The 26948-nt window shown below is 38.0% G+C and overlaps 1 protein-coding gene across 3 annotated transcripts; it reads left to right on the top strand.

The window, feature by feature from the left end:
- Window positions 1–99: 99 nt before the first annotated feature.
- Window positions 100–26669, top strand: atp2a2a (ATPase sarcoplasmic/endoplasmic reticulum Ca2+ transporting 2a). Of its 3 annotated transcripts, XM_039664857.2 has the most exons (22): window positions 100–269; window positions 371–521; window positions 2264–2281; window positions 2367–2449; window positions 4960–5064; window positions 5211–5349; window positions 15121–15201; window positions 15282–15367; window positions 15710–16174; window positions 17438–17526; window positions 17654–17756; window positions 18595–18726; window positions 18809–18928; window positions 19017–19235; window positions 20296–20631; window positions 22027–22247; window positions 22325–22527; window positions 22907–22992; window positions 23461–23594; window positions 23684–23801; window positions 24501–24621; window positions 26047–26669. In XM_039664857.2, exons 2-22 carry the CDS (start codon window positions 404–406, stop codon window positions 26058–26060), a joined length of 2991 nt encoding a protein of 996 aa, XP_039520791.2. In that variant the 5' UTR covers window positions 100–269; window positions 371–403; the 3' UTR covers window positions 26061–26669. The 3 variants fall into 3 exon arrangements, with proteins under 3 accessions (XP_039520791.2, XP_039520773.2, XP_039520781.2); XM_039664839.2 differs by lacking the exon at window positions 26047–26669 and having other exon boundaries at window positions 24501–25025; XM_039664847.2 differs by lacking the exon at window positions 26047–26669 and having other exon boundaries at window positions 130–269; window positions 367–521; window positions 24501–25025.
- The last annotated feature ends 279 nt before the right edge of the window (window positions 26670–26948 follow it).

The raw sequence follows: 26948 nt of genomic DNA, 5'->3' as shown, positions 1-26948 counted from the left end.
TCCAATCAGCGTCCTCCACATGCGGCAGAGAGGCAGTAGTGAGTCTCCTGCGATAAAACGAGTAAACGACGCTTCCATCAGCACTCTACGGGAGAGAAGGACGTGAAAAAGGGTCGTCCGTCACATTTCCAGGCAGGCAGAGGCTTGGACGGGGGCTGACTGTGATGTACTAAGCAAGGATCTTTCCTTTTGGCTTCCACTGACTCCCAGTTCTTTGGGAAACAACAAGAAGAAGATAGAAGAACTCTGTTGGATAAGATTATTGGAAGGTGCATTTGCCCGTCTCAACTTTCCATATATGTTCTTCATTGTGGATGTCAATGTATGTGTCACTCACAGGCATTCGTATCTATTTTTTTGACCAAGGCAGATTTCTTGAGCGGGATTCTATTCCAGTCTAACGATGGAAAACGCTCACACGAAGAGTGTGGAAGAAGTTTATAGTTATTTCAGCGTCAACGAGAGCACGGGACTGACTTTAGACCAGGTGAAAAAGCAGAAAGAAAAATGGGGTCTCAACGGTACGTCTGATACTTTTGTTTTCCTCACAGCCAGCGACGCCACACGAGACGCTTTGAAGTTGACATTAAATTGTTACATTTGTTGCAATCAGCCGGCAGGAGCGTTCGAAACAACTGACGTCATCAAACACGCTTTATGGCAAGCTGGTGTAACATTCATATTTTTTAAACAAACTAGCTTTTGTTTTATACTACGTCTGTAGTGACTGACTAGTATATTTTTAAAATTGTACTTATTAATTTACTTATTGGTTAGTGACTAGCTATTTTGCTTTCAGTTTTCCTAGCACTAAATTAACAGACCGTAGTAATGTATTACAGCATTTTTAATTTCACTTGTGAAATATTTATTATTAGTCATTCTAACTATTCATTACTTATTATAAATTAAAAGAAACACTGCAAATGAAGCTAGTGAGATGAACTATAGAAATTATCACTTTTCTTAAATAATTACGAATCAGTGCAATAATTGCTTGTCTTAACTGCCATAACGATAGATAGCACACAAAGAAATACTAGAGATTAATTGAATGAATATTTTTCACTATTGGAATATCTAATGAATAGTTATTTGTAAAAACTGATAACTACTAGTCATCATGGAATTATTTAACAAGTGATTAATAAGTGCTCAATACATAGAAAGCCTACTACTTAGGGGTACGTTTACATGACAATGATGTACTAAAAATGTAAAAGTGTTTCCTTTGCAGTCTTGAAATATTTTGCATACAGATGACAACTTGGTCAAAACAATCCTGTTCACATGGATCTGCGAAAAACGACTAATTCCGTATAACTCATGCCAGGCCAGTAGTTGGCAATATCACTTTGTAGAGAACACTACACACCTGGATACTGAACATGTAAACTGCATGACTGTGCATGTCACCATTTTCACAATTTTTTTTTTTTTAAGTTTACGAGGTGAAATTGGGTTTCAAAGTCCAAGTTTTTGAAAACAGTGCTATTATTGTCTGTGTAAAGTTAAACTACAAAAAATGTGAATTTGTGAAAACAGTGATGTAATGCATGTGAATGGGGCTCTTTTTGGCATTGTTTTCATCTGTGCATGAAAAACGTAAAGGGAAAGACTGCTCTGCTTTAGTACGTCGTTGTGGTGTAAACAAGTTTTAAAGGAAAATATGTTAAAACAGCTTGCCATGCACATTTCCCCTAGACTTTGACAAGGTTGGAAGAAAGGCACACACAGGCCCTTCCAGCTCAGAAATATGCTGAAAGAGATGTTTAAATCTATCCGGCTTTATTATGTTACTGTAAAATCACAGCGAGCATAGCTAAGACTGCTCTCCAGTCTTCCTCTTTCATCACTTTAACAGAATCATGTGTTTTACACATATAGGTATGAATTGGTATATATCTATATCACAGCATGTGCTCCAAGATAAGCCAGATATTCACTCATTTGGATTTTAAGTTCTCTTCTTAGAGTGCAAGGTGTTCGTTAGAAAAAGTAAATATGTTCATGTCACAATCACTTCTGAAATATTAAACTTGGGTGTAACATTGATCAACATTTTAAAGTAAAGAAGATAAATGTAATCTTTGAGTTTTAATAGGTTCTTATAAGGTCACAGCCTCAAAGGTATTAATGTAATTGACAATTGTGTTATAGTCAATGTCAAATCAATTTCTGTTTGGGAATGTACTATCCACTGTGTATTTTTGTAACATTATACTGTGTTTTTTTTTTTCATATCCTTCAATTAACCACACAGAGTTACCTGCTGAGGAAGGTAATACTCATTTTTAAACTGTAACATGATGTTATCATTGTTTTGCTCATGTTATTCTGATAGATTTGATTTTGATGTTTGACAGGTAAATCTATATGGGAACTTGTCATCGAGCAGTTTGAAGATTTACTTGTGCGGATTCTTCTACTGGCAGCTTGTATATCTTTTGTAAGTAACATGTTCTGCAGTTATTATTATTGTACACCATTCTTTGAGTGACACAATCTTTGAGTTTCAATAGGTTAATAACAGCCATTTCTCAGATGGGATTCAGCACAGTTTCAAATCAGGTGTTGATTGTTTTACATTATAAACAAACCACTGCGTTACACACGCTGAAATAAACACCGACTGCTATCCGGAAGTGCTGTGAAAGTGAAGATGTCTTGCACGGCGTGTCTTTGGTTACTCGCAGATCAGAAGTGCTAACAGCTGAGAAAGCGGAACTCCTTAGGAATGGTGACAACAGCATTCAATGAGATTGAGTGTCTGTCACTAGCTGCCAAACAAGACATCTTAGTGCACTGCAGTTTTACAGCTGAGGTTTAAAGACCTCTTCAATTAGCCAAGAGTTTACCACCAAATGAAGAGACACGTGGCTGTTTACTTGGACACTTGAAAGGCTTATTTAATTAAAGGTTTTAATAAATTCCTGCAAATTTACTATACATTATTAAAGATAAGTTTTTGTTTTTTCGAAAGTAGTCTCTTTATCTCACCTAGGCTGCATTTATTTAATCAAAAATACAGTTAAAAACTAGCCTGGCATGCCAGACCACTATAAAGATGTTAGATCTGGGAACTCATCATTGAGGCTCAATCCAAGGGGCGGGATAAGTGGTTGTCTTTCAAATTCTCTCTGCACGCAATTGGATAGCGCTACAACCAATCAGAGCAACGAAGAAGGTGTCGACTGAGTCCCATGCGTTTTCCCACCAGCTGAGCAAGTTGATATTTGAAACTTTTACTGTATCCTGTCAGCGAAACTCCGAAGACATCTTTTTTTTTTTTTTTTTTTATGACTCAAGTCCAGAGTAGCGTTCAAAGCCGAATCGAAAGTCAGCTGTTTAATGTAGCCATACTTTGTTTTAAAGTGAACCGTCGCAACTCTGTCGTCATTATGTTCCACGCCCGCCGACTCTATACATGATGTGATTGGCCTGACCAGAGTTTGGTTTTTCCAGCTAAAACCAAATAATCTTTGCTGCTCCTAGGGTGCGTCTAGATATCTAGGCTAGTTAAAAACTAATACCGTGAAAAATTACAATTTAAATTGACTCGTTTCTGTATACAGTAAATGGGTATTCTACACACATAATCTTCTGTAAATTACTACTACTTTTAATATACTTAGGATACTAAGGATATGGTGGTTGATCATTATGATTTGGCAGTTTGACTGCCCAAAAGCATTAGTTATAATGCATTCACATAGCGGATAAGATGAAGCTGGCTGGTCGGGTGGAAGTCGAGAGGTATGCCAGCATCGCCCAGCGGAGTGATACTGAGGTGTTGGAGTCTGTGGTTTGACAGCTGTCTGGTAGTTGGCTGTGTACGAGGGCATCTCTACAGGCCAAATTAGGCCTCTGACCTTCAGTTGCAGGCCTCATTACCACAGACAGACTGGTAACTCCACTGTCTCTTGAGAAAACCACCAAGATTTTGATTGGAAGGCTTCAATCTCTGCATTTGACCTCCATGCTGTGCATCTAAGGACGTTTTATGAAGCAGATCATGCAAATCTATTGTTAAAGGTGCAAAACTTCAGTGCCTCCATGCAAAACAAAACTGTTCTCCAAGTTGTTATAAAAATTCTTATGCCTACATTCTCAGAAAAAAAGGTACAAAAGCTGTCACTGCTGCTGTACCTTTTCAAAAGGTAAACTTTTGTCCATTTTAGGTGTTAATATGTAAGTTTTAGGTGCTAATAAGTACATTTTATGTGCTAATATGTACATTTTAAGTGTTAATATGTACATTTCAGGAGCTAATATGTACATTTTAGGTACTAATATGTGCATTTTAGGTGTTAATAATGTACATTTTAGGTGTTAATAATGTACATTTTAGGTGTTAATAATGTACATTTTTGGTGTTAATAATGTAAATTTGAAGTGTTAATATGTCTATTTTAGGTACTAATATGTGGATTTTAGGTGTTAATAATGTACATTTTAGGTACTAATATGTACCACTAAGGTACCAATATGCAGCCTTTGGGTACAAAAGTGTACTTTTTGAAAAGGTACAGCCCCAGTGACAGTTTTTTTTACCCTTTTTCTGAGAGTGTAATGACTTGAGGGAAAGTAAATGGATGGTGCAGCTTCTTATTTTAGGAGTTAATATGTTATAATGTATCTAAATAAGGGAAATGATAGATGTCGTTGCTGCAGTGAGCTGTGGGTGTTTTATTGCTAGTCATTAAAACATACAGCTGTGATTGGCTTCATTTCTTTCTTTTTTCTTGTTTAAAGTCATGCCGTTACTGCAATTCAACCACAATCTCATTTGTAAACGGGTTGTTGAATCCATTATGAGAAGGCAAATGTCACTGGCATGTCTCGTCTAGAATCTTGATCTACTGGTCTTGGAATATCCAGAGGGTGTTTTGAATGTGAAATACTTGATTAGATCTAACAGGATGTGTTGTGACATGACTTTCTTTTTTTTCCTTCCAGGTATTAGCCTGGTTTGAGGAGGGAGAGGAAACGATCACTGCCTTTGTGGAGCCTTTTGTAATCTTACTGATTCTTATAGCTAATGCCATCGTAGGTGTTTGGCAGGTCAGTAAAGTATCATGAATTTTGAACCATTGCAACAATAATGACTGTTGTCAAACAGGTTTCTCACATCTGAAAGTCCCATCCCAAACTCTACTGCAAAATTTCGACTTTTAAAAAAAAAATACATTTGATTCTGTCCATCTCAGGAACGTAATGCAGAAAATGCCATTGAAGCCCTTAAGGAGTATGAGCCAGAGATTGCCAAGGTGTACCGTCAGGACAGGAAGAGTGTGCAGAGGATCAAAGCCAAAGAAATTGTGCCTGGAGACATTGTGGAGATCGCTGGTAAGCATTGCATTTAATATCATGACATGAATATCACAATGTGATCACAGTGTCACTCAGTCCAGCCTCAGTAATTTCTCTGAATGCAGTTATTAGCGAGGTCACTGCATTTCTAGGATGTTATATGAGATAAGTAACAGCCTCTCAGCTCTTCTGTCCCCGTTTGGACCTCGTATAACTCCATTGTATGAGTATAGATATTTTTGGTTGCACCTGTTGATTCTCAATGGACTATGCACGTCATTTCTTATCACATGTTCGTCAGCGCTCATACTCTGCCCAGAAGCACATCTATATCTGTTGGACACAGCGTTGGTTCTCATATTTTTGCGCTGGCTTTTTGGAGATGCCTGATAATGTTTCTCAAATTTGAGCTTTTGCAAATGAATAATGTAAAGTGTGAAATTTTTATATTTTATAAAAATATTTTATTATATTTTATAAAGCATTCTGCTTTAAAAAAAGTGCAAATTATTTTAAAATCAGTCAATTATAGGTTCATTCATTAAAAAAAACGTTCAAGTCCACATAATTAAAAATAATCTTTTTATTTAGCATACATTGTACATTTACAATTTTTTTGTTGTTGCATTTATTTGTAGGGCTGCAGCATTTGTGATTTATAGATCAGATATAAATTTGTGATTTAATATACCAATAAGACTATAAAGTAATTTAAAAATTACTACTGTAATATTTCACTGTAAAAAATTACAACAAAAAAAATACTGATATTTATGGCTGTAAAATTTCTTTTTCTAACGCTAAATCAAGTGTGGTGGTTTTTAACGCTAAACCATTTTGGTGGAAGACTTTAGTGCAACTTTAAATCTACTCTTTAGTTGACAACAGATGGTTTAGAATCGCTTCTCATTTCAGGTTTAATTGAATCATCACACTTTGCATCATATCATGTTCTGGTTTTGTTTCATTTGATTATGCAACAGCCTTGGGTTCTTTTAGAAATCGAATGGAGGGTCAGATCATATTGTGTTTTTTGTAGATGAAGCCCCTGGTTTCTTGCATAATTACTCTTTTTGAAGACTTTCGAGATGGAAAAGCAACCAAAATGAAAGCTGTGATGTGGATTATGGTAATGTTTAACCTTTTTAACTCCTTTGCAGTAGAATTGGTGCTGGTGTTTTTTGTGTGTAAAGTGGTAGATGTATATTTAGCACTGATAGGCTGTTCATATTATGGAATAGTTTATATATAACTCACAGCGACAATGGTGCAGATGACAGGTGCCGGCCCTGAGCCCACCCCTTCTGCAGCGTCTCACAGAATTGCAGCCTGTGACGTCAGAGATGATTCAGACAGACTGCAAAGTCACCTTGGAGAGAGGTCGTTGTGGAATGGTGCTGTTTTGGGGTTAGTGATTAGGCCCAAACGTGGGTACATTTCCCACGAATGCATTTGTTTCGTAATTTCTCAATCCACAATTTCACTGTCTGAACATTTTTGCAGATAGGGACGTGATAACAGATTTGACCGACCAACTGTTTCGATGTGATTAATTTAGGAAGAGAGGGTCACCTGGAGCTTTTTGGCTGAATCTGCTCTGTGATGGCATCTGCGCTGATCGTTTAAAATGTTTTCCTGTGGTGTCTCTCTGTCTCTGCTCCTGCTGTGGGTTGTGAGCATATCGCGGTCCGTGCCTCGGCTCAGCACACCCGCTGCAGAGGACTCTGGGACTGTAACCAGTTTAGGCGTGAACAGAATTACAAATGAAGCCAGCGGCACCCTGACAGCCTATCAGTTCTGCGCAGGGCCGAGCTCAGCATGTGGGCCACCTCGCAGTCCTCTCAGTGCACACATCTGATGCTTTAATTAGCATAGGCTACCTCTCAATGCTCTTTGATATTCTAAGCCAAGGTGCTTTGGTGTATAAGACAACTGCAGGTGTAATCTTGAGTAATGCCTTAAGGATAATTCTTGGTACAGTATATGAGCAGTTTAAATGCAATGGGGCTTTTTCTTCTATCTTTGGGGCCATCTATATATGCTACTTAAGGTGGCTATTTTTGGTTATATATCTATACAATTTCAGTGTTCCACTACTGTCCATGTTCATGCATTGTCCTCATGGGCAGGAAAGAAAAAGTGGAAATTTGAATTATATTTAACTGTTTGTTTACTTGCCTATCCATTAAGCTTGTAGCTTTAACAATAGAGCATCACATTAACAACGCCAAGCTCATTGGTTCAATCCCCACGTAATGCATGAATTGATGATAATTTTGCACAAAAGCATCTGCCAGTGAAGGTGTGTGTGCTCATGTATATGTGTATAGGTATAGATATATCCTGCCCAAACTTTAGTTGGAAATGAATTAACGCTGGAAAAAAATGAACTCGTCAGGCCGTGTGGTTATGCTGTCTTTAACATCAAACGGAAAGATCTTGTCTAGCCAACTGTTTTAGACTGGTCCATTTGTCCTAAAATACCTTTATGTATTGTTGATTGTCATTGTCTGAGGCACAAACGATACTTCAAACTAGTGAACCTTTTCAAAGTCTGTATGTTGCAACCGTCAATTGTCAAGTGGAAGATGTCCAGGTCTACAGTAACAGCTGTTCCCATTGTTCACTCCGAGAGATGACCTTATAGGGAAGTGCCCATGATGTACCACCCCTTTCCCCTTAATGCAAATGCTTTCACATTGGCCTTACCCTTACCCATCAGCATAGTCTGTGCTTTGGGAATTCAAGCACCCAGGCGGCCTGGCATGCAACATTCTGCTGGACCTGGTAACCATCGGCCGTCACCACGGCAGGGACCTGGCGAGTGTTTGATTCCCCCAGGCTGTCAGCAAGAATACACAAATGGCTGAGTTAATATGAATGAGAGTAAAGGAGATACTAACCATTTATCAATGTTGGGGTTGGAACAGGTGTCCAATAATTCACATCACATTTCTGAGTGGCAAATCAAAAAAAAACACACAAAAAAACGTGATTTGTAGATTCGAGATTAGCAGATAATGCCTTTTTATGACTGAAAATATGGTATTTTGATGTTTAAAGGCGTAGTTCACTTTAAAAAAAAAAACTTTTGCTGATAATTTCTTTTCGACTGAATCTTGGATGACATGTGGTTGAGTAAATTAAGGTTTTTGATGAAAACATTCCAGGATTTTTCTCCATATAATGGACTTCAATGGGAACCAAACAGTCCAAAAGGTCCAAAAGACAGTTTCAGTGCAAACTGCAAATTGTTCAAAGGGCTTTAAATGATTCCAGATGATGAATAAGTGTCTTATCAAGTGAAACGAATAACAAATTCATCACTCATTTAAAAAACAACAACAAAGTTTAAGTTTTATAAGCTCAAATGGTCGCCTTGCTGTTAGGGTGTGATGCGTGTTTGTGACTCTCCTATTCGAACTCGTTCATCAAAATGAACGAATCTTTTCCCGAGTCAACTCGTTCATTTCTTTCGTTGAATGAACCAAAGGACACGAAAAAAGATTCATTTTGATAAACGAGTTTGAACAGAAGAGTCACGAACGTGCATCATAGAACAGAGCAAGGCGATCATTTGATCTTATAAAACGTAAACTTTTTTTTTTTAATGAGTGATAGTTTCGCTCGATAAGACCCTTATTCATCGTCTGGAATCGTTTAAAGCCCTTTGAGCAGTTTGCACTGAACTTTTGCTGATAATTTAATCTAAGTTGTTGCAAATGTATTATCTTTGTTTTGTGCTGTCTGTGTTAAGCATTTAAAAGTTGTTGTTATTAAAGTTAATTTACCTGTCAATACAATTGTTGTGAATGGGAGCTGTCATCATACGAGAACATGCTGTGGGGTGTCCATTTCAGAAAACAAAATCGAACATGTTGTGTTAGTTAGACGTATAGAAAATGAACCTTGTTTAATTTTTTTTTCCTGAAAAGTGAATATTATTTTTTTTTTAAATGGATTAATCGATTATCAGTCATGATATATCTCTATTGCCCATCCCCCAAATATGTGCATGTATGATGACTGTTCTTTTTTGCGGGATTCAGCTTTTCTAACATAAGTGTCATTTAATTGCGCTCGACCCGACAACCTCAAGACCCCCCACGGCTCGCTCTATTCTGTGATGACATGGCAAATAAAATGCAGGCATATTTGTTTGACCCCTGTGTCCTGCGTCGCTACAACCAGGAGAGTAATGAAAGCAGAGACGGTGCAGTGTTGCTGGGGGACCGATGGAAGCAAAAGCCTTTAAACAAAACTGCACTGCTTTCCGTCCCCCGACCTCCTCCCGCAGAGGGTTAGGTGTGAGCTATTTTACCCTACTGATAGATGCATGCTGAAGGTATTTTAAGATAGGCTACTAAAGTGCTTTGATATGACAGCTGGATTGCATGCATACACTCCATCTTCCTTTACATTTAGTTGTTTCTTGATCTTGTATGCTCCATTACTAGTTCAGTATTGAGCTGAATATGTGGTAAGTCTTTGTGTGGGTGTTGTGTAGGGCTCTTTTGCTGGGTTTGTTCTGGCCAATCCGTGCTCCTCGAGGGCCGATGAGGAGGCTGTGTGCGTACAGTGGGCGGATAGATAACTCCAACAGCTCAGGGGTTCGGAGGTCACGCTTCTACCTGGAGGCCAGATACGCCTGAAATAGCTCATCGCAGGGGCTTTTTGTATATGCGTACTGATAAATGCTGCTATGTTCTGGAAAGTGTTGACACGCTTGTGAATAGCGCCATCGGCCTCTCTTAAGTCATGAATCAGCTCTCAGCTAGAGCGGAATTGAATAGACACTTCATTCTCACCTTGTGGTATGAGTCTGCATTAGTCAGCAGCACAATTAAGCATCTTTGAAAAGTACTCATGTAATTTGAAGTATGGACCTTAAATTGTGAAGCTCCATTATGTGCAACTCTATTGAATTCACTTCTTTTAGGGGTGAAGCATAAATTGAGTGCCTTTTATATTCTTATATATTTATATTTTAAATTTGAATAGTGTAATTTGAAGTTGCAAACAAGATGGAGAATTGTGTTAGAATTGTATGGAGAATTAACAAAGTGGTGTTTTTGTTTTTTTGAAAACGAATGGACCTTGGATAGATTTTGAAATGTCACCTATTGATTTTGTTTATGTAATTATCTTATGAATTTAGATTATGTCATAAATGTGTTTCTAGACTAACATTTGAGAGCAGTTGCACCAGTGCCAAAAGGCTACGTTCAGACTGCCAGTCCAAATCCATTTTTTGTGCATATCCGATTGAAATCTGAAATGTGGAAGGCAAAAAAAAAAAAAAAAAAAAAATCATGAAATTTGGTTAGATTTTTTTCTTCTGGAAATCTGTTTCAGTCTGACTGCTCTGATCGGTTTTCGTGTGGTTTATGTGACTTTCTCACACCACGACGTAAAATGTAAACGTCACAGATTTGTAATAAAAAAACATCTGAAAGTTTCTGCAGAAACAAGGTTGTGTTACAAAGTGCTGATGAGTATTGAGCAGAAAATGACAATATAACAGAGACATGTTTTGAAACGGGCGGAGATGAGAGCTTGGAATAACGCCACACACACACCAGCCTCAGTTTCTGCTGCTGCCTCTGAAGACACAGTAGTCCAGCACAGATGATACATATGTCATGTTGTAAATGAGACAACATCTGTATTGCAAACCCCTCCATGTTGCGGTTGTTGTTTTGGCATAAGCCTACCTACCAACACAAAAACATTGCCAGAGTAACCAATGCAGATATTCCGGAAACTAAGTGCGGCATGCCATGGGCACACAAATTGGATCTGAAATTAAGAATTAAGATCAGATTCTAATTGAATGCACAATATAATGTATTTGGGACTGAGTGTGATTGCCAGCACCTGATTTGGTAGCACTTTTATGGTAGCATACTGAACTGACCTACAGCTTCAGTGATTCTAAAAGGAGCACTCTTTAGTCTTTACTTGCTTTCTGTGTAATCCAGCTGCCATTAAAAAAAAAAAGATTTTGTGACACTTAGTTCAGTACAAAAAGTGCCAAACTTTGACAAATTGATTTCTTGTTGAAATGATATTTGATTTGATGCACTGGTTTCCAATATGATTCAGAGTTCATTACAAAGTGTTCCCTTTTATTTTTTCAAAGATTTGCATGGCCTATAACCAGGGTATGTTTCTAATTTAATCATTCAGTATCAATCTAATAAGTCTCTAAACTCACATGATCAGCTATCTTATGGTTCCTCTGTTCCTCTTTGCATTTTCTGTAGCAGCTCTGTCCTTAAAAACATCCCCTACACTGAGTGTATTTCAGTGTGTGCTAACAGCTCATTTGTTTCCTTTAGCATTTGAAAATGTCTTGTAATCTATTGTTTGTGTTGGAGGCTACTTTCCTTTTTTTCTTTTGTACAGCACTCTGCTGCCATCTACTGGTTATAGTGGTAAAATAAATTTTTAGGTGTTTTTTTGCCACCAAATGTTAGTTTTACTACATATTGAAACTTTTAGTTTTACAAATGGGAATGGTCTTTGAAGGATGAACAAATAATGTTGTTAGGTCATCACATTAAAAATAACATTTAAATTGGATAGAATTTATTTAGAGTTTTGAAGTGCTGGAATAAAGGTGTGTGATGCATTTCAAAGTCCTTAAAGTGCTTGAATTTCATTCTCAAAAGCTTGTACAAAATCTGAAATGAATAAAATTTTTTACTTTTCCTGCCACAATCCCATCATGTTAGTGTTACTACGTACATTAAATCCATGGTGAAGGTTTGTGATTTGTGGACGGAAAAGCCTTCTATAACTTGTTCAACATAATGTTTCTCCTGGTTTCCACGGCAGCACTGTTTGATCTGATATGGTTTATAATATAATGTGCTGATTTTGAATGCTTCTCACTAGATCTCGCAGCAATGCTATTAGTTCTGCTGCGAATACAAATGCTTTTATGTAGGCTAATATGTAATTATTTAACTTCTTTTATTTTCAATAAATTAAAATAAATTTACTCTTATTTATTTATTTATTTATTTTTTAATATGGGACAATGCATATTCGTGACATGAACGTACAAGCATAGTTGAACGTAAATACGCTGCAAATGCTAGCATTAGCGCAATGCTAATTTCCATCCGTTTTGGAAATTTCCATCCACTTTGTTTCTTAGAATGCATTAACTTTTAAAGTTTACTTTTTTCAAATTCAAATAGCATTGACTATGTTTCACAATGTTGCCAAAACATGTATAAATAATAAAACAAAACGTAGCCTATGTATAAATCATGTAATATGTTGGATAGTAAATACAATCCATCTTAATAAATGAAAAAATAAAGCGGGTCTCTGACATGTAAATGGCTAACACATATTTTGCAGCTTTACTATCGTTTTCTCCTAGTAGGCTATGAAGGACATTTTCTCAGCATCACTTAGTTCAATGAATGATAGAATTAGTGTTTTAAATCTGGGCAGAAAAGTTTCTAGAATAAAAAGTTTCTTGTCCTCTATTTGCTGATGAGCACAGTGTAGATCGATCCTCTGCTCTGTCTTTCCATGTTTGTCTAGTCTTGCTCTCTATTTCTATCATGGTCACTTAATCTGTATTTGGAGAGGATTTGTCTTTTTTTAATTGTATAATTAAGATAATTGGCCACTTTAGTGGTTCTATTTAGGGTCAGGTAACATTGAAGGTCAAAATGTGCATTTCATGATTTCATCATGATTCATAATATCTTTGAATTGCAATTCAGTATATTCCTCTTTGTTTCAATGCAATTTTAATTCAATTCATGCTCATATAATTATTAAATTCTGACCTTTTTCCCCAACCCTGTTTGCATTACACCAACATTTGAACAGTTATCTGTAACATCATCTACTCTTCACCTCCAAATCATGGTTTGTCCATCAGACAGCCTCATGATCAATTCTTCAATGATACCAAAACCTCATTCTTGCTAGAAATGTTGGCTGAGTTTGTTCTCTTGTTACCAGTGAACAATGCTGGGTGACCTTCTGGGAACTGGACCTCATTGTGTTCGTTCTCTATTTAGGTGGCTGAAGTTGCAATTGAGCTCCATTAAGTCTTTCTGAGAAAAGCCGTCACTGCCCCGTATGTACGACCTTGCCGGTGTAGCGCCTCGCAGATCGTGGCAAAAGGACAGCCTGTTAATCCACAGCGCAGAGATCCTATTGCACGCACATGTGATGATCAGTGCCAAGGCCACACCGCATCCATTGTTGTCATGCCCCATCATTTCTTTTATGCTGCCACGCTGCGCATAATGGCTGGGCAAATTTCCCAGACTTTCTCTGATAGACATGTTAATGTTTAACATGAGCAGATCAGCAAAGAAACATTTGAAGTATTTATCCCTTCAACAAGTGTGGCCTAAGGAAGCATTTTACAAACATGCTCCTCAAAGCTGCTTTTGAACACCATTGTTATGAGTTATTACGAATACATTGAGGTTGTTACAGTTGATTGACAGCTTGGGGGTTGCTCTTCCTATTGAGTGCAGGGGCAGCTGCTGTCATATTTAAACCTGATCAGCGCATCAGCGAACATATCTGAATAGTTTTCCCATTTTTGGCGTGGAGCATTGTTCCTCCCCATGCTATTTTCTTCTCTCACCCTCAAGTGGTGAGCTTGCATGTCTGTTTTGTTCTCGATGGGTGAGCACGCTCTCGCTCTCTTTCTTTAGTCCTCTTTTAAAGTTATTTCACGATTGTGCACGAGGGACTAGTGGATTTGATAAAAGATCATAATTTGATTTGGGTTCATCTTGCCAAGATTTTTTTTTTATTAGTCAGGAGATTTCCGAAAACATTTAATGTTATGCTTTCAGGAACACTGTGTTCTGACTCTTGCACTGATGCAATGTGTGGATAAAACATGCACTTTGGAGGATACTACATCTGGAAAAACACACAAAATACAATGCACATAGCTGAGATGCTTAGTTTGACCATTGTTGATTTGTAAACTTATTTTCTAGTTTAATGTTACAATGTGGAAGTTGGAACTGTCTGCAGTATCTTCATAATGCATAACTTTACATATTTTTCTTGTAAGGACCGTTAAATTAGCCCAGCGCAGTTGCAAAGAGGTTTATGATTGCTAACTTATAATATATGTGCTTAATTAGTTTTCACCCAAAAATGAAAATTGTCGTTTACTCACTTTTTGATGTTGTTCCAAACCTGTAAGACTTTGTCTTCTGTAAAAGACCAAACAAGATACAGTATTTAACTGTTTTTGTCCTTAAAGGGATACTCCACTTTTTTTGGAAATAGGCTCATTTTACAACTCCCTCAGAGTTTTACCGTTTTCAAATGCATTCAGCTGATTTTTTTGATAATTAGAAGAATATCAGTTACCAGACAGTTTCTGGTCTCATTGACTTCCATAGTAGAAAAAAAAATATACTATGGAAGTCAATGAGACCAGAAACTGTCTGGTTACTGATATTCTTCTAAATAGCAGAACATCAGCTGAATGGATTCGAAAACGGTAAAACTCAACAGTTTAACTCTTGGGGAGCTGTAAAATGAGCCTATTTCCAAAAAAAGTGGAGTATCCATTTAAAATGACAGTCATGTGGTTAAAAAACAAACAAATATTGACTTGCAAGTTATATTCTATAATTTTATGTAAGAAAGAGAAAGTTTTTTATTTGTTGTTTTATTTGTTATTTGAATGTTTTTATTTGATCACCTGTACATTTAATAACAATTTAACTGTGAATTTTTCTGTTTTCTGATGATTTAATATATTCGAAATATCTCATTTCTATTTTTTTTATCTAGTGGGTGACAAGGTACCTGCCGACATCCGTCTCTCTGCTATTAAGTCCACCACACTCAGAGTGGACCAGTCTATCCTGACAGGTAATCAAGTGTTTTGATCATATGTTGGTGTATAATCTATTTTGGCTGTGGGTTTTACTCTTACTACTCTCACCTTCCAGGTGAGTCTGTCTCTGTCATTAAGCACACCGACCCTGTGCCGGATCCCCGTGCCGTCAATCAGGACAAGAAGAACATGTTGTTCTCGGTAAGAGAATTGGACTTCAGCTGATCTTTAGTCTAGTCAAGTCACCTTTATTTAAACTACTTTATACAATACAGATTGTTTACAAGCTTTACAGTGATAAACAGTCAGAAACACAATGATTCAGTGATGCAAACTGAAAAAAGTGGTGTCGTCCAATAGTGTCAATGCATTCAAGTCAATAATATTGCAGAATATTGTGTCCCAAACTAAGCAAGCCAAAATGCGTCAGCGGCAAGGAACCCAAACTCCATCAGCAGAAATGGAGAAACTAGACTCTGCTTTAGTACGCTCTTCATTCTTTCAAATATATCTCCCTGTTCATTTTAAATGTGTGCATTCCAGGGAACCAACATTGCTGCCGGCAGAGCCATAGGTGTGGTGGTGGCCACAGGCGTAAACACAGAGATCGGTAAAATCCGTGATGAAATGGCCTCCACCGAGCAGGAGAGGACCCCCTTGCAGCAGAAGCTGGATGAGTTTGGCGAGCAGCTCTCCAAGGTCATCACCCTGATCTGCATCGCCGTGTGGATCATCAACATTGGCCACTTCAACGACCCCGTCCACGGCGGCTCCTGGATCCGTGGCGCCGTTTACTACTTCAAGATCGCTGTCGCTCTGGCTGTGGCTGCCATCCCTGAAGGTCTTCCTGCTGTCATCACCACCTGCCTGGCTCTCGGCACCCGCCGGATGGCCAAGAAAAACGCCATCGTCCGCTCTCTGCCCTCCGTGGAGACGCTGGGTTGCACCTCCGTCATCTGCTCTGACAAGACTGGCACACTCACCACAAACCAGATGTCTGTCTGCAGGGTGAGCTCATCCTGTAGCAGTTTAGTCATGCTAGGCTTTGTACAATAGTAATAACTCCATGAAATGGCTTGACTAGTGTAGTTTTGAGCTTGAGCAAACAGTGAAACAGGAAGTTGTGGCAGATGGCTAGTAGCCTTCAGTTTACATGATTTGCTGTTTGTTTAATGCCCTTAAGCGGCCGTTCACACAATAGGGGCAGTAGCGCAATGTAACGTCTCGAGCATGACATGGCAGTATAAAAATGCAGCACTCAAAAAGTTCAACTTGAAAAAAAGCTAAAACTATAGATGCATTTTTTTATGACACTGACCTGCGTCTTGAGTTTTTAACCGCAAAAACGTGTAATGTGTGAATCAGCCTTAAGTCTGTTGTCCTGGTTTCTGCAAAAAATTACTAGACATAAACATGGACTAAAAGTCATGGTTTAAATGGGGACTCGTTTCATTTTTAATTGTGTGCATTTCATGGTATAATAGGTAAGTATATAAGTAAATAAATAATAAGTATAATAGGTGATAAGATTGTTCTCGCAGTTAGATCTTACAGATCTTAAATCTTAATAGCTAATTTTTTTGTGCTTCAATTTTTTTTTTTTTTTAAGAGCTCCATGTCTACTGTGCTTTTATTTGGGGCTGTTCAATTTGGGCAAAAATAATGGTGATTTATATATCAAGATAAAAAATTATTATTATTGACTAAAAATATTAAATGAGAAAAATCATTACTATTGAAATAATACTGTTTCATTCTTCTCCTTGGTTGGCAACAGGTTTATGAATGCTTCACACATTACAAATCGTTGAAAACCCATGGTAATTGTACTTCATCTTAGTCCTCCTGCATTTCTCCCACAGTACTCGTTCAGGATATATTTTTATTCTGATTTGGTATATTTTGGACTTTGACAAATCTCTATCATTGATGCTGCACCAAACACTTCATATCCAGAGAACGACGCAGGTTTTTTAAAAGGACTGAGCTGCTCGCTCTGCAGAAATACTAGAATGAGCTCGATGATGGATTGCTGTAGTGTCCGAATTGTTTTCTTCTTCAGATGATAACACAGTCAGCTTTAACATCAGTTAACTTTTCAACACATTCCTTTTAGATGGAGAGCATGCTGATGCATTCAGCTAACAGTAGCAGAAAGTATCATAAAGGTTTACCTAAAAATGAGAATTGCTATATTAATATACAGGTTTGGAATAACATGAGGTGGTATATAAATGATAAAACTGTTCCTAACATGTATTTGTGTTTCAGATGTTCATCATAGACAAGGCAGAGGGGGAGAAGTGCTCACTGAGTGAATTCACCATCTCTGGCTCCACATATGCTCCTGAAGGAGACGTGTGAGTTTTCTGTCTCTGCTCTGATATGAACTTGTAGTAATGCAGTCAAACTGATGCTCATGATTTCACTTTTTTGTCAGCTTCTGTTTAGTAGGTGTTTTATTCATCATTCTGTTTGGTTCCTCAGATGCCTCGATAACCGAATAGTGAAGTGCTCCCAGTATGATGGCTTGGTGGAGCTGGCGACCATCTGTGCCCTGTGCAATGATTCCTCCCTGGATTTCAATGAGGTAGGCTTACTAATTGTCCTTTCTTAAGGTGTAAGCAAAACTGATATCATTATACATTTATAATGAATATGAAAATGAGTATTTATGAAACTGATGTTCTCAGAAATATCACAATATGCACAATTTTATGAAAAACTGATTCCAGAAAAATAAGTGTACATTACTGATTAAATGATATGTATCACATATGAAAGAATCATTAATACACATTTTTTTATTAAAAAAAAAATATTATTACAATTAAAAATGACTGTTCTCTATTTGAATATATTATATAATGTATTTTTTTTTTCTGTGATGCAAAGCTGAATTTTTAGCATCATTAACCCAGTCTTCAGTGTCACATGATCCTTCAGAAATCAGTCTAACATGCTGATCTGCTGCTTAAGAAACATTTGTTATTATTATCAATGTTGCAAACAGTTTGATTCTTTGATGAAAAATCTGAAATTTGATCATTTATGTAACATTATACACTGCTACTGTTCAAAAGTTTGGGGTCGGTAAGATTCAAAATAATAATAATAATAATAATTTTATTCAGCAATGGTACTTAAAATTGACCTAAAGTGACAGAATATTTTGTAACATTATACATTTCTTTACTATTTCTAATAAATGCTGAATGCTAAAATGCTAAATAAATCTTTTAAACTTTCCATTCATCAAAAAATACTTCTATAAAAAAACAGTTAACAGCTGACCATTCCCAAAACATCTTACCATTTCCAACTGTTTGAACGGCTGTGTGTTTTTGTGTGTGTTTATATAAAATCTTTTGGGAGAAGGTCAGTTCCACACATGGAGGAAGTGCCTTGATTAAATGCAATTCTTTCAGGCTAAAGGCGTTTTTGAGAAGGTCGGAGAGGCCACGGAGACAGCTCTGACCTGCCTAGTGGAAAAGATGAACGTTTTTGACACTGACGTCAGGACCATGTCTAAGATAGACAGAGCCAATGCCTGCAACTCAGTAAATATTACTGATTACTAGTAAATAATTATGCCTGTACTTGTTTAATCATGATTTGCTAAATGTATGTGTAAATGTATAGGTGATCAAACAGCTGATGAAGAAGGAGTTCACCCTGGAGTTCTCCAGAGACAGGAAGTCCATGTCTGTGTACTGTTCCCCCATCAAGGCCAAATCCTCTTCTTCTAAGATGTTTGTCAAGGTGCAAGCCGGAAACTGGTTTGTTATATGTTGAGCCATTGTACTGCTGATGTTTTGATCACATTGCTAAACTAGAGTGTCTTCCTCAGGGAGCCCCAGAGGGAGTGATCGATAGGTGCACGTATGTGCGTGTGGGTGGATCCAGGGTTCCCATGACTCAAGGCATCAAGGATAAGATCATGTCTGTGATCAGAGAGTACGGCACTGGCCGGGATACCCTGCGCTGCCTGGCACTGGCCACCCGTGATACTCCTCTGAAGAAAGAGGAGATGATCCTGTCAGAGACTGCCAGCTTTGCAGATTATGAGGTGACTGAGTTACACTGTACTTAACTAGTCTGTGTGTCATCCTGACAAAGTGTGTATCCATCTAAATGTCTCTCTAGTATCTTATAAAGTATCTTTGTACCACTAGCTTGTTTACTGTCTTATAAACCATTTATCCATCTAGCTAATTAGCTAGATAGTTTATTAGATAGCTATTTAGTACCATCTACATCTCTAATATAAATGTCTTTAAACCTTGCTACCTAATAAATCATGTATCCAGCGCGATCTATCTAGTAACGTATCTACTGTAGCTATTTAATAAATCTAATCTTTGGTCTTGGTAGCTTGCTACATTTTTCCATCTAGCTAGTTAACTCTAAGTATTTACCTGTCTAGCTATCTAGTAACGTCTAGCTCCCTTACAATGTATATTTGCATCTCACTAGCTTCCTATTTATCATATTCACAATCTAGCCAGTTAACTATCTACGTTTTAATCCATCAAGTTAATGGTCTAATAAAATGTTTTCCTTCTTGCTAGTTTTTTATCTAATAAAGTATTTACCTTTCTAGTAATGTATGGGGGGAATTCAGGTTGATGGAGACACTTTTTCATGGCAAACGGAAAAAATTGTAAACCGTGTTCCAATCAACCTAAAATCACCCTATAGTTATCTAATAAAAGTATGTTAGCATCTCGCTATCTAGTAGGAACACATCTAGCTCTCATACATTTTCGAATATTTATCCATCTAACTAGTTTGCCATCTAATAGTGATAATCCATCTACCTAGTTAGCTGTCTTAAAGTATTTCATTTGCTAGTAACTACTAACTTACAGTATATAGAGCTAACATAAATATTTGTATTTATCCAGCTCACCATCTAATAAATGATTTATCCAACTAGGTAACTGTCTAATAAAGTGTTTATTTATGTAGCTAGTTAGCTCTCTAATGACATATTTAGCCAAAGCATCTTTATCTCAAAGCATATATACATCTAGTTAATGAAGTGGAAACCAGAAAAGACCAAATTTGATGGTTTTAACAGTTTATTGTAAGTTTTTCTAAACTTGCCCGTCCTCTCCATCTGCCAGTCTGATCTGACCTTCGTGGGCTGCGTGGGCATGCTGGATCCTCCTCGTACAGAAGTGGCCGCTTCCATCAAGCTCTGCCGCCACGCTGGCATCCGGGTCATCATGATCACCGGGGACAACAAGGGCACGGCCGTCGCCATCTGCAGACGCATCGGCATCTTCTCAGAGGATGATGACGTCGAGCGCATGGCTTTCACAGGCCGCGAATTCGACGACCTTTCACCCCACGCCCAACGTGAGGCGGTCATTAATGCCCGTTGCTTTGCGCGTGTCGAGCCTTCACACAAGTCCAAGATTGTGGAGTTCCTGCAGGGCTTTGACGAGATCACTGCCATGGTAGGTGGCCATATGATGATAATGGATAGTGATTCAGCCAGAGGTGGACAGTAACAAAGTCTATTACTTGAGTAAAGTACAAATACTCAAAAAGTCTACTTAAGTACAGTACTCGAGTATTATTTTTGGGGGAAACTTTTTACTTTAACTTCACTAGATTTGAAAGACAAATATCTTACTTTTTACTCCACTACAATTCTGTCAAGGTCTAAGAATAGAAAATAGTAATGCCAGTCAGGGGATGATTTAGGTTGCAGGGGTTGCATTTTGGTTGGAAATGAAAGTCGTGTTCACGTAAGAACCCTACATTAGCTTATAGATAACAGTAAGGCTAACATATTCATACTAAAAGCAAAAAAACTTTAAATCGGGAGATTGATATTTATATTTCAGGGAACAGCCATTTGGGTATCTGAAACCATTGTGGACGTTATTGAGTGCACTTATTCAATCCCACTACTGGAACTGTGAATCTATGCCTGCCTACCTACACTCATATCAGTATAACATTTATTTCTAGAACAGAGGCATAAGCTACTGTAAGTGTAACATACAGCAATGCAACAATAATAAAACCAAAGCATTGAAATTTACTTCTTACTTTTCATACCCAAGTACTTTTTTAAAACAAGTACTTTTACTTAAAGGAGTAGTTCACTTTAAAAAAAAAAACTTTTGCTGATAATTTACTCACCCCCATGTCATCCAAGATATCCATGTCTTTCTTTCTTCAGTCGAAAAGAAATTAAGGTTTTTGATGAAAACATTCCAGGTTTTTCCAGGTTTTTTCCAAACGGTTCAAGGTCCAAATGAGAGTTTCAGAGCAGCTTCAAATTGCTTTAAACGACACCAGACGATGAATAAGGGTCTTATCTAGGACGCTTTGAGTAATGATTTTGATCAGGAGAGTCTCGAACGCTCATCACAGAACAGAGTAAGGCAAGCATTTGTGCTTTTAAAAAATAAATTAAGAAGTTTAAGTTTTATATGACCGATCGTTTCGCTAGATAAGACCCTTATTCGTCGTCTGGTGTCGTTTAAAACCCTTTGAAGCTGCACTGAAACTCTCATTTGGACCTTGAACTGTTTGGTTCCCATTGAAGTCCATTATATGGAGAAAATCCTGGAATGTTTTCATCAAAAACCTTCATTTCTTTTTGACTGAAGAAAGAAAGATGTGGATATTTTGCATGACATGGGGGTGAGTAAATTTTCAGCAAAAGTTTTTTTTTTGAAAGTGAACTCCTTTAAGTAAAAATCGGTCTTTACAACTTGTACTTGTAATGGAGTATTATTTGACCAGTATTATCTACTTTCACTCAAGTAAGGAAGTGTACTTTGTCCACCTCTGGATTTGGCTCAAATGTGGTTGTTGAAACGGTTGTGTCTTCGCAGACAGGAGATGGCGTGAACGATGCCCCTGCCCTAAAGAAGGCAGAGATTGGCATCGCCATGGGCTCTGGCACTGCTGTGGCCAAGTCAGCCTCAGAGATGGTCCTCGCTGATGACAACTTCGCCACCATTGTGGCCGCCGTTGAGGAAGGTAGAGCTATCTACAACAACATGAAGCAGTTCATCCGTTATCTCATCTCCTCCAACGTGGGCGAGGTCGTCTGGTCAGTCCGTCTTTCATCTGCCCGTGGGTGTTTTAGGTTTGTTGTATCTGTTGCTAATATGAATGACTCCTCCGCAGTATCTTCCTCACCGCTGCACTGGGTTTCCCTGAGGCCCTGATCCCCGTCCAGCTGCTGTGGGTGAATCTGGTGACTGACGGTCTGCCCGCCACCGCTCTGGGCTTCAACCCGCCTGACCTGGACATCATGAACAAGCCCCCCCGCAGTGCCAAGGAGCCCCTCATCTCTGGATGGCTCTTTTTCAGATACCTGGCCATTGGCTGTGAGTCACGAACATGACCAGTGCATCCATTGATCGGTCTATAGACCATTTCACAAGATGTAAACAACACTGGTCCAGAAACACTTCCTGTTTCAGTTTGTAACTCTTTTCTTTATTTCACATGCAAAGAAAACATCTTAAAGATGTTTGTTTAACTTTTTGATTAAGTTTTAAATGTTCTGTCGGTTGTATTTTATCCCAGCTTTTATGTAGTGTTAAAAAACTGAAACAGGAAGTGCTTCTGGACCAGTGTTGTTTACATCTTGTGAAATGGTCTATAAGATAACTTACAATTCAAGAGAATTGTGCTTCTGTAAATATAGCTTGGCATCTACTAAAGGCTGGTCTGTTAACTGTTGGATCAACCGGTGTTTCTCAGGTTATGTGGGTGCTGCGACTGTAGGAGCTGCAGCCTGGTGGTTCGTTATTGCTGAGGATGGTCCAATGATCTCTCTTTACCAGCTGGTATATATCTCTAGTTATGACTGAGCATTCATTGTACATGTTATTGTATCAGATTTAGTTACACACATCACTTTTAGTTTGAAACGGACTCAGATAACTAGAATTAACAGATTTTTTTCCGAAGGTCCTCATGAATTGACATTCAACTGATTGCAGCACAATTTATTTGACTCCTAATTTTTTTAATTAATATATTTTTAAATAAAGAAAAATAATTTAATTATAATTGTAAAAGGGAGGGGAGGGTGTAAGTTTTTTTTTATTTTAGAAGATGTCACTCATGCTCAAGAAAACTGCATTTCTTTGATCTAAAGGTCTAATATTTTGAAATATTACAATTAGAAATAACTAAAATAATATTTTAAAATGTAATTTTTGTAATATTGTTCTTTTGTTTTGTTAGTCACCACTACTTTTGTCTGTACTGTATGTTCTAACTCTTTCTCTTTTGCTCTCTCTTTTTCTCAGAGTCATTTCCTGCAATGTTCTCCTGGTAATCCTGACTTCCAGGACCTGGAGTGCCACGTGTTTGAGTCTCCCTACCCCATGACCATGGCCCTGTCTGTGCTGGTCACCATCGAGATGTGTAACGCCCTCAACAGGTCAGTCCTCATGACATCCAGACTCATTCGTGACATCGATTTGAACCCAAATAAACGTATCCTCCTCCTCCTCCTCCTCTCTCCTGCAGTCTGTCAGAGAACCAGTCTCTGCTGCGCATGCCTCCCTGGGAGAACGTCTGGCTGCTGGGAGCCATCTGCCTCTCCATGTCTCTGCATTTCCTCATCCTCCATGTGGAGCCTTTGCCGGTACAGCAAACGTCCTGCTTTATCTTAACATTTACTGATTATTAAGTGCCCAATTTACAAGAGTATATATGTCAAAAATCATCTTGGGGCCCAGAGTAGGATTAGATGCAAAATGGTTGGTTTCAGTAGTCTACACACAAATTTAGGGTACGTTTCCACAACAACAATATGCTTAAAACAGAGTTTTTGCGTACAGACATTGTCAAAAAATCTCCATTCATACAGATCAGCGAAAGCAACTAAAAATGCTGTATTCTTTTGCCTGGCCATTAGATGGCAATGAAACACTGAACACGTAATACGCATGTGCATGACGTCATCGTCTTCAGAGATTCGCAGCGACCGTTTTGAAAAACTTGCACTTTGAAAGCCGTTTTCAATAGTTTGCGTTTTCAGGCACCCAAAAATTTCTCCAATCTTCTTGAAACTCTGGATTCTGATAGAGAGCCATGGGACTTAGACCTGAGTGCAAAAATGGAGTTTCTAGACCCTTCCAGAGCTGAGATATTGAGATCCCACATAGCATTTATGCCATTGATATTGATATGATATATTGAATGATATTGCAGTTCAAATCACTGCTTTGTTGAATCCTAAAGTATTATTTATTTGAGCTTTTTGTGCTGCCCTACACCTGGCTGTTGTCTCTGAAAACCTGTGAAAAGTTTGATTCCATGCTTGTGTTTGCTCCACACACAGGTCATCTTCCAGATCACCCCTCTGAACGTGACCCAGTGGATGATGGTGGTGAAGATCTCATTGCCTGTCATCCTCCTGGACGAGCTGCTCAAATTCGTGGCAAGAAACTACCTGGAGCCCGGTAAAGACCTGGACCAGGAGCCCGACAGGAGAGGCTGGTCCCTCTCTGCATGCACTGAGGGCGTCTCCTGGCCCTTTGTAGCTCTGACACTCCCTCTAGTGGTGTGGCTGTACGGCACAGACACTAACATAACCCGGCTGTTCTGGTCCTCCTGACTGATCCCAGAGCTGCCGTCAAGCTAACACGTGACTCCAAATAACCACAAAAGCAACATTAACCACCGACATTTACCTGTTCACATTTGCACATGCATCCAAGCCTTGTTTGAATTTTTATATAATGTTTATTCTCATTTATGGCATATTGCTGTCAGACCGAAAAAAAGTATGTCCTTTTTTTACATTCCATTTTTAAGCACATTTCATGTTTTTTATTATTATTAAAGGTGTATATTTTCTCAGGTCCCTTTATGGCCTTTTTGGATGTTTGAAACGGAGAGATGAAATATTTATCAGATTGCTTTGGATATTTTTGGCTCACAGCTCCGAGATGTCTTTATAGCCTTTTGAATCCGCTGGGCCGAAAAGAACGAATGTGCATTCGAGTTATGTTTAGATGTTTTCTACAGTAACGTCACCCATGTCATTTCTTCTCCTCGCTTGAAGCAAAATGATTTCCTCTCTGTGTTAAGTAGATCGCAGCTACCTCAGTTCTGCCGGTTGCTTTCATCGTGTAGTTTTGCTTGGTAAAAGACTAGCCAGATGCACAAGTTCTCTTATTCTCCGGATTTTTCTTTCAACAGCTAGTGTTTTTCGAACACATTCTCTGAAGCTGTTTACTTTATCACGTGTTGGGTGTATTTATAGGGACAGTGTAGAGATTATAATATTATAGATCAATTATTTTTTACTGTAATGTATATGTGTATATACTAGGTTTATGAGAAAATGAACTGGGCACAAATCCTTTTTTTTTTATTTTTTATAATAGCTAGGATGAAACCCCTGATTTTGGTAAACTAGTGTTGCTGGATAAAGACCTCTTTAACTGTAAATGGCACAACTTATTCACTAGGGGTCCTGTTTTTTTCTTCTTCTTCCATTTAAAAAAAAAAAGCAGTTCTCTTGTAAAAGTGTCTTGCTGCAGGTGATCACCAGACATCATGCATGATTTAATTCGATGTATTAAAACTAATTGTGTTGTCCTGTGTGCATACGAGTGTGTTCTGCTCACATAATTCTGCAACACTCATGATACACCATCACAAGCTCGTGTTTGTTTGTGCTTCTGACTGATGTAATACACACAGTGATCTGGTCTGAAAAACATGTATACAGGAAACTCCATATAACGGCTCTGAAGAGGCCATTAATCACGTGTGACGACTATTGCAGTTGCATGACGACATTTCTGCGTGTTTTTGATTTGTACTTAAGTTCTTTGATCAAATGTCTTATTTTCACATCTCTCTCTCTCTCTCTCCAGCTCGGGATGATTGAGCCAATCCACTCTCTGTATTCCTTTGCAGAACCTGTGAGGTTTTCTTGACTTTAGTGCATGTTGTTTTGAGCAGCTCCACACATCTTTCTAGGCCTGCATGTCAACTGTGCTAAAACTTACAAATTTGCATTAGTTTAGGAAAAAGTTCAAACATTACGAGTGGTAAAATAATTATTATTTGAGACCTGATAGCCCAGATCTGAAGTCAGTGATATCAAAAATTCAAAAAAACACTTGACATGTAACATTACAACAGTTTTTGTGGTGCATGTCCCCTTATGATAAACTTTTGTATAGCACTGCAATACTTAATTTGAAGAAAAAAAGAGAGAAAGATGCCATTAGTGGACAAAAAGGCATTGTTTTTTCCCTTGAATCTTTTGTGCGATATGTAAAATAACCAAAAATGATTGTTCTTGTTGCTTTGCGCAGGGATGTGCAATATGTTTTAAAGCCGAGGCTCATTTCAGGTGTTCGGTGTGTGTGTGTGTGACATTGAGAGACAGGCGGTCTTTTAAAGCAGTTCCCATGACAACTGGAGGAGCTGTCGAATCAGTGTTGTAATTATCACAATGATTTGTGGTTAATAAAATGATATTACATGGTTGCACTGCTGTTTCTTTGCACCGTCAATGGATGATTTATTTTGTGTTAGTAAAAGTTATATTCTGTTTACTAAAATTGCACACATTACATTTTATTCATGCCATGATTTTAATTCCAAAACATTTAAAAAGCCTAATTTACAAAATATAGAAACATTAAGACAAACAAAAAAATACACATAAGGATACAGAAATTGAATGTGATTGCCTCACTAATATGCTCTGGTGAATTTCACAAAAAATGTCAAGAAATGTCACCCCAAAAACACTGCATAAAATAAA

Source organism: Pimephales promelas, chromosome 14 (assembly GCF_988280905.1).
Source record: "Pimephales promelas chromosome 14, fPimPro1.hap1.1, whole genome shotgun sequence".
Lineage (NCBI taxonomy): Eukaryota > Metazoa > Chordata > Actinopteri > Cypriniformes > Leuciscidae > Pimephales > Pimephales promelas.
This window is presented reverse-complemented; position numbering and strand designations above follow the sequence as displayed.

What these genes read in the sequence shown, in the direction of transcription:
- atp2a2a (XM_039664839.2), top strand. Translation starts at nt 404, where the DNA reads ATGGAAAACGCTCACACGAAGAGTGTGGAAGAAGTTTATAGTTATTTC. An exon ending in AGAAGAACATGTTGTTCTCG is followed by an intron (nt 15,368 to 15,709) that starts GTAAGAGAATTG and finishes TGTGCATTCCAG; the next exon opens with GGAACCAACATTGCTGCCGG. An exon ending in CCTCCCTGGATTTCAATGAG is followed by an intron (nt 17,757 to 18,594) that starts GTAGGCTTACTA and finishes CAATTCTTTCAG; the next exon opens with GCTAAAGGCGTTTTTGAGAA.